General features: G+C 44.7%; 1 protein-coding gene across 2 annotated transcripts in view; it reads left to right on the top strand.

Annotated features, from left to right (window-relative positions):
• Positions 1-552: 552 nt before the first annotated feature.
• The window catches only part of LOC144773235 (UDP-glucuronic acid decarboxylase 1), a 174,559-nt gene continuing 166,649 nt past the window's right edge, over positions 553-8,462 (top strand). For both annotated transcript variants that reach the window (XM_078658142.1, XM_078658141.1), the window contains exon 1: positions 553-781. In XM_078658142.1, the coding sequence (XP_078514268.1) occupies positions 688-781 (94 nt within the window). In that variant the 5' untranslated portion in view covers positions 553-687. The remainder of the gene's footprint in view (positions 782-8,462) is intronic.

The following is an 8,462-nucleotide window of genomic DNA, read 5'->3' as shown; positions in this document are numbered from 1 at the left end:
GCGGCCTCTCAAAACCCGTAGCACTGCGGCGGAATAGCCGCCGCAGTGAAGGTGTTAAAGCCCTGGCTGAACTAAAAAAAAACACAGCCTTTTGTAAAGGGTAAAACTTCACCCGGACTCGATCACCTTGGATTGTGACTTGATTTTGCTTGTGAGAAAGTGTCGCCCATAGTCGTTGAAATGTCACTCATAATTACATTGAAATTATGAAAATGTCACCCATAGAATTTTGAAACCTTGGCAGCTATGTCAACGGCATTCATTCTAGAGATTCAGGACGCTTTTCAACTTTCTCCAGGACAAGGTGAGTCAGCGTTGCTTCCGCGGCATGATTTACCAGACAACGAGAAAGTCCGAGACGTCAAGCTGTTTTACAACTGGGTCCTCGACGACGAGCCACAGAGCGCAGCATCAGCGGTAACCGTACGGCTCTGTGACTTCTCTTGCCTGACTTTTTACTCCTCCTACTATTTCTCGCCCGCCAATGAACTATCACGCATGCGCCCTACGATCGTCTGGGACCTTTTTCCGCCCTGTAGGGAAGTGACTTTTGCGCCTGCGCGATGTCCCGGATGGTCATGATAGTGACCGTGGACGCGGTTCCCCATCTCGTTTAGCAGCGTAGTGTGACGCCGGGTTCCATGAGCCCGGCTGTCCCACTGTGTCGGTGCCGCCGCCTGGCCTGGGATGCTGAGGAAGCGGATGCAGCGCCTGCTGAGTATAATCAATAGGAAAATGATGAAGCTGCTGATTGGAATGGCTCTCATCGCCTATGTGGCCTGTGAGTTTGGGGGGCTTCATTCATTGCTGGTACTTCTTGCACCGGATCTCCCTGCAGACACTGCATCCTTTCTCCTCTCTCTTCCAGGGGCCAGGACTCTTCACGATTTGCAATATTTAAAATGTTTGGTGCCTTACGATGCCTTCCTCCCTTCTCTTTGGGGGTAGATAGCTCCCGCCTCTCTGTTTGCACACGTGGCCATTGCCCCCTCCCCTTAATGCGCATTCCATCGTGTCACCGTCCCTATTGTTTACACCATGCTTCTCACATTCCTTGCCTGTCTCCTGTTATCTGACAACGTTGTAAATAAAGTAGGGACTTGTATTCGTAGGTGGAGGTTCTTTTCAGCATATGCCACTTTTTTTCAACCTGTATTAGTGTGGTCTAGTATTTTGACTGTCATGGCTCTTCAACCTGTTGTTTATTCTGTTTGCATGTTTGAACAGTTTTCTAACGATATTATTCTTTAAAATTGTTATTAATTGAAAGTATTGTAACCAACTTTACTTGGTACTATATCCTGTGTTTGTTCCGCTAAGCATCTAGCCCCTTCGCAGTTTGGAGGAAAGCAGGTTGGGTCTCGGGTAGTCTTGTGTTTTTGTGCTTTTTAGGCCTCTATAAATTATTGCCATCTGTGTTAGATCCTGATAATAGGTACTGTAAAGGATTGCTGTGTCGTCCTTTGCTGTAATATCTTATTCTGTAAGGGCTGTCTGTCTCTTTTATAAATTATCCTCAATAAATTATCCTCAGTCCACTCTTCAGATCGTTCTTTTTCCCTTCCATTTAGTATAACTTTTTTCTTTACCCCACTCCATCCTTCTTGCTCATCCTCTCACTCATGTTTTTTACATTTATCTTCCTCTCTTGCTTACGCTTCCATCTGCTTCTTTCTAGCCTCTTTCTCACCCAGCAGTAGCACACACTCTCATCTTCCCCTTCTGTTTTTAATTTCTCTCCAAGTGTTAGGTTTGCCATCCAAAGCTGACCAAGTTGAGGAAAATGTGCATGGCGCAATTAAAGGTGCCTGGTGCACCTACTTGTCCCTCAAGTTGATGTTTGTGTCTGAGCTGGAGCGACTCTCCTATGGAGCATTTAAACAGTAATGGCAGTAAGTTGTAGGTAGTCCAGCAGTTCATTACCCATGAACTCTCATAACTTTGACCGGTTCACAGTTGATGACTGTGCTGCTAAAGTGGATATAGATCGAACTTAGAGCATTACTATTAAATATAGCTCCTTAATGGTTCTTAAATTTGATATCCACACATCGAAAGCAATTGTGAAATTCCAGGCTATTTAGCTTGTGTATCACTGCTCCATTTCTGTCCTTTGAGCTCTACTGCTTCCTCTTAATGTGCACATGAAAGTACCTCATTTCGCTGAATATCTTTCCTGATTGTTTTTTTGGAGTAGAATATCTTCCCAACCAGCAGCCATGTTGGTCGGTCTCATTTCTATGTAACATCAGTCAGCAACTTCCTTCGCTTCCCCTTACATTTAATTTGGAAGAACCGTCAGCCTCTTTTCCAGGACCGATCATGATACTGTAATCGGCTCTTTCAGCTTCAGTTTGCATTTTGACAAGTTTACTTTTTCACCATAGCCCTTACAAACTTCTCCATCTTTCTGACATCAAGGAGCCAAATATCATTGTTCCCATGCACACTTTGGCAACAACGTGCCCTACAAGATATATAATACAACTCGTTGAAATTTTTTGGGGATAATTTTATTGATTTAAAGAACAAATGCATTACCCCCATATGACATTTTCCAATGGTACAAGTTGTTACCGCAGAAGTTAATTTGGAATACAGACAGATTATTGGTCGAGCGAGCCACTGTGACATAAGAACATTACATATGTGTACAGAAGTGCGTTTTGTTACATTTAGTCCGGTTGATTTAGCCATTTGCCCCAGACCCTGTTATATTTGGTTGGGCATCAACGAGCCTCAAATGAGGGTTCTTCCTGAGCGGCACACCAATCCACTCCTCAGCACCATTTTGCTATGCTTGGGAGGTTTAGCCTGCGTCCAGGTAGCTGCAATATCTCATTTGGCTACCGCAACTGCAGTCCCAAGGATTAGTGTGTGCAATCTAGGCTGTCCATTACCCCAAGGATGAGACGTATGGGATCGTGGGAGACCTGCAAGCCCAAGACCTGTGTGAGTTCTCTTCTTGCTGACCAGTACAGGGCAAGGTTTGGGCATGTCCAAATCATGTGATAAAAGTCTACCGGTGCTTGGCCGCGGCGCATACAATTTGGTGAGTGATGCAACCCTGCCTTATGTAGGTGTGAAGGGGTGAGGTAGGCAGTGTGCAGATTGTATAGTTGAATGAGGCGAAGTTTGGCTGAGGTTGTGATGGTTTTGGGAGTCATAAGGGCGTCACACCAATCTTCTTCCTCCAGGGGACGCAGCCATCCTTCCCAGCGGGCACTGAGCGGATCAAGGGTTGCCGGGCCGTGTTGACCAGGGTACAGTATATTCGACACACCTCTCCCCAAGTTCACCATCATGACCTGAGCTTCTAGCGGTCTGAATTTGGGGAGTGACGTGCCTGTTGAGATGTGTACGTTGAGGGCATGACGAAGTTGCAAATATTTATAAAATTGTGAGGTGTGGAGTGTGTAGCGTTTCTGCAGGTCTTGGAACGCCCTAATGTGGTTGCCTACCCAAACGTCCCCTAATAGTGATATCTCCATGTGGTTCCATTGTCTGAATCCCGTGAGGGTCGCCACCTCCCTTAACCACAAGCCTTGCCAGAGAGGTGTATGTTGGCTCAGTCTTTTGTCCCATCGTAACGCGTTGAACTTTACAACACATTGTATTACAATGTTATAATGTTGTACTGTTACCATGCAAACATACTGGAAAGTACTGGTATTTATATCTCACCTCTTAATGCCCCTTACCCCTACTCATCCCTTAACTCTTAACCCTTTTTAGCCTTTACCCCGTCCATCTGTAAACCATTAAGGATCCTTATTATGCCTTACCCAACCCTGAACCCTAAACACCATTTAATATCCTTTAACCCCTATCCATCCCAGAACACTCCAACCTAAAAAACATTTACTACACCATACACGTACTCATCCTAGCGCCAATAAAACCCCTTACTATCAATCCCATTCTTTAAGCCAGAAAAATCCTTAGGGGCTGATTAAGATGACGGTCGGACTAGAGTCCCACCACCATCGTTGTGGGAACAGGACCAGCCGACAGGTAGTTGGTGGTCCCGCCTGCCAAATTACGATCCAACCGATGTGGAGGCAGTCATAAACATGCCTCTTGGAATTGAGGCTTGTGCTGTGGCCCATAAAAGGGCCGCAGCACAAGCTCTAATGCCAAGGCATGTTTGTAAACATCCCTGCACCCTGTGGTGCCTTTTACTACACAATGCCGGAATGTTTAGGGGAGTACTGCAGGAGCCGACAAATCCACTCGCCCGCTCGCATTTGCGAGGTAGATTTAATGAGGGCAAGCTATTTTTATTTCCTACTTGCCCTTTCTGGCGAGTAGGAAAACAAACTAACTTTTGTCCTCTGTCTTTGAAAACGGTGCAAATGTGAAAGATAACAAGATTTAAAGGCATTTTTATTGCTCGCAAAGTCGAATGAGCAATAAAGATGCCTTTAAATCCTGTTATCTTGTCACATTTGCTCCGCTTTCAGAGACGGAGGTCAAGTAGGTTGCAGTTAGGTCGAGGAGATTTTTCAAGGTACTAGAACTGCAGGACTAGTACCATTGTTTAGATTTTTCGAGCCCACTACTACAGATGCCCCATAGGGCCCATAGTGGGGGGCCACGGTGGACAGGGGCCCCAAAAAATCCTTTCTGTCAGCCTTTTCACGTTGGTTCTTCTGATACAAAAAGGCTGACGGAAAGGTGGATAGTAATCCCCACAGCGGTGCCTAAGTAGGCACCGCCTCCATTGTGGGAAATGTGATCCGTCTGACGGGCTCCTTGAACCTGTCGGAAGCTGTCCGTCGGTCCCTGGGGCAATGCGGTCTGACCTACCACATCAAATGCGGCTGTCTGACCATAGTTATAGATGTTGGTGGGACCGATAATAATGGCACGCCAGTGTAGGTCCCACCGATATCGTAACGCTACTCTTCCTTGAATCCTGAAAACCCTATACCCGTCCCTGAATACCCCTTACTAATCCTTACTCATCCGTTAACCTAATAATGTCTAATATTTTGTAAGTGAATTAAGTATTTTATATTTGTCTGTACATGTGCGCGTGCGCACACACGTGCTTATGCCATTTAAACAAAACACATACATTATATGCGTAGTAAAGTCCCACTTTTTAAAGCACCTGAAACGGCCTAGGTGGTATTTACCTGTATTTATCAAGACTGTGGGGTAAAGATAACATACTTAAGGAGCCACATCTTCTCTCCTCCATTCGATAGAACAGTGGTCTTCTGAACCAAATATGTGCCACTCCTTCCAAAATGCCGCAGTTAAAGCATAGAGTTGTTCTCCTAGTGTATCAGTCTTAGATTTTCAGTTTGTCTCCTGCAGGCTTTCTTTGATGACCGTTATCTTCTCGGTCCTTCTTCGCTATACTTGACCTCCTTCAGTGATATTGTTCGTCCACAGTCCTCTCCTTTTAAAATTTCAACACTATTTATATGACAGTCACACATAGATCGTACTACACTTCCATAGTTTTTCTTGATTATTTGTCAGCGACCAGACCATTACTTTCCAATTCTTAAAGGCTCTGATCCTCTAAGCAGGTAATCCTCTAGTTACTTACCCATGCCCCCCCCCTCCACCTCTCTTACACAGTTGCTCTCCTTCTGCTTATGTCAACAACTTCTTTGATGAATTTATGGGTGACATTGAAATCCACTGTTCAATTGAAGTCCTTAACGACTTCCAGAACAGCAAGGCTTTAGCTTCTCATCATGTCCAAAATCTCCAGCACACTCCCTCTCAGTCAGTGACCTCCTTGATCAGTATAATGGTTGTGAGTATACTTCAGTACCGTAATGGCCTAGAGGTGCCCCGGAGCGTCACCCTCCCCCAATCCCCATTGCTTCCCCTCAATAAATTTAAAAACTTAACACTTGTGGTATAGTAGTTGCTCATTTTTTCAGCCAGCACATCTTCTCATCGTTCCGGATGTACAGGGTACAATAAGATAAAATCCTCCTTAATTCAAAGCCACCCATGGCGCCTCTTCCGCCATCACTTTCACTGTGATGTCTGCTGCACCGAACCCTCATCCATCTGTTTTTCTTATATTTAGCTCTCATATGTAACAGTCTCATTGTGCACACTAGCAGTTCTGGTATTGTATCTGCTTGACTTCTTAATCCTTTCTTTGTGGATTTAAAAAGAACCATAAATAAACATTCTCACATCGTAGAACATGGACTTTGGATAAGCCATAATTGTCTTTACTCCTTGTCCCCCTCCCCATACACCAAACTCCACCTGTGCTAATTACCACTGCATTGTAAATATGAGTCACTGTAAATGTACATATGGGATTACTGTGATTCTGTTTGGTCTGGGTGAAGTTCAAATTGAGGAAATTGTCAAAGCTAATGACACCATGTTGATTGTTACAACGTGTTAAATGTCTTTTTTTTTAATCTTTTTTTTTTTTCCTTCAAGTTTTTTTTCTTCGGGTGTCATAAATCCTGCGACTATTGTCTGCTGTCCTTCCCTTACTTTCCCCCTCATATTTTTGTGCCTCTTTCCTGGATCTCTTCCTCCTTTCACTTTCCTCCCATCTGCTTCTCCACCCTTCTCCTTGACCTACTAATCTTCTACTCACGCTTTTCTTTAACAGGATGGCCACTCCCTTCTGTGTTTTCCTCTGGTTCATGCCCATCCACTCCTCCTCTCCATTTTTCTTTTCAACTATTTTTCTGGATTTCTCTTGCCCCCATCCCCCCCACCCCCTTCTGCTCTCATAGCTCTACCCTGCCACCTTTGACTTTCCCTCATATCCTGCCTTTGTGCCTCAAAAAGCTGATAGAGATGATAACATTTCATTACAACAAGTCAAGTTAGGTTTGGAGGCGAATGAGTTAAAGAGATATTGCAGAAGTATTAAGATATGGTGAGTTGGCTCGAAGATGCAGGATGTGATGTTCAGTTCTCCTCCGCTCAGCCGAACAACTGACTCAAAAGTGGTTAAATTGCTTGCTAAGAAACTTGAACAAAGCTGACTGCTCTAATACAGTGCATCTCACCCCATGTAGTGTTGATTAGCAAGTTGAGCAACTAGGCATCATTTCATGGGGCAAGTGACTTCCGCTTAGCAACGCTGTGTTGAACTCTCTGAGCGGATAAAGGTACCTGCTGAGACTCTATACTTGCTAGAAGGCATAGCGAGGCTTGAGTGCTGGCTCGATGCGGAGGGTATCTGTGGCTCAAATCTCCAGGATATGTGTGATAATTCACTGCAGAGGGTGCAGGTTTTTTCAGGTCTAGTTCCACTTACCCAGTCCTCCTTCAGCAATCTTTCTGAGCAGGCTCTTTTCAGGGCCCTTTGCAAGTTTCTACTTCACAGGATAGCACCATGCAGTGGGCAGGCTCTTTCAGCTCTGCTGTACCATGGAACAAGTCCCACTAGCGGGCATGCGCTTCTCTGGGGATTTTTCAAAATATTTAGGTGGACCCCAAGACAAGAATTTGTGCTGCCTGTTTTGGTGAGGCGGGCTGGAAACAAAAGTTCAAGACAGAGTTGGGGACAAAAGTTTCCAAGGTCTCTGGTGGGCAGTTGGGAATATACCAGCGTAGCAGATGGGGAAGCCTTCCTTTCTTCTTCAGCTCCAGTCAGGTTCTCTATGTGCAGTGGCCCAAGTGGCTTGTTCTAAAAGGTAAACCGGCTTACTATCAGGGGTGTATTTCTAAGCCATTTCAAATTATTCTGCATGCTTCCGACATTCCTGCTTTTTACAGATGGCATCAAATCTATTCCAGAGCTACATGCTGAAAAGGTGACGTTTAGGTCTCAAAAACGCCGTTATTCTTTGTCCTCCAACTTCACCCATGTCCCTTCCAGTTCATGCTACTGAGCTTCAGGGGAAAACCAGCAGTCTGCATCACTAGGTACATGTTGTTCCCTCAGGTAAAGGACCTCAGTAAGTCTGCTTTTCCAGCTCTCTCGAGGGGCAGAGTGTTCAGACACTGTCGAGTAATTGTCCGCAAGGTTCAGTTGCAAGTTCGTCCTGCCATCCTGTGTTTCTTGTGAGAACCCTTTAAAGTGACTCCTGCAGACGTCCGCATTTATCAAATGTGAAGTGAGGGTAATTCAAGGCCGAAATCTGTATGTTTTTTGGAATGTAGCTGAATATAGACACAATATGTAAAAAATACCCCATATCTGCTGTCTCTGCTTAGCGTAACTATAAGCAACCTGCTCTAATGGTCTTTTATTATCCTTATGTAGAACATTTTGTTCTGATTGAACACTCCAGTCAACAGTTACACAGTTAATGGCCTATTACAAAACATGAGTGTACTCCAGTCGCATCGGTTGCTAGTAAAGCATGAAGTCTAAACCACACTTTTCAGAGTTGTAAATGTTTTTGGATCAGTCTGTCCTTCACCACCGCTGCACTTCCATATACCCATGACATCTGCTTAGAGAACCTGTACAGAAACGCCTGACTTACACAAGTGTCAAATATGGTAAT

This window comes from Lissotriton helveticus, chromosome 8 (assembly GCF_964261635.1).
Source record: "Lissotriton helveticus chromosome 8, aLisHel1.1, whole genome shotgun sequence".
In the NCBI taxonomy this organism is placed as follows: Eukaryota; Metazoa; Chordata; class Amphibia; order Caudata; family Salamandridae; genus Lissotriton; species Lissotriton helveticus.
Note: the sequence above shows the minus strand (reverse complement) of the source record. Positions and strands in the feature narration are given on the sequence as shown.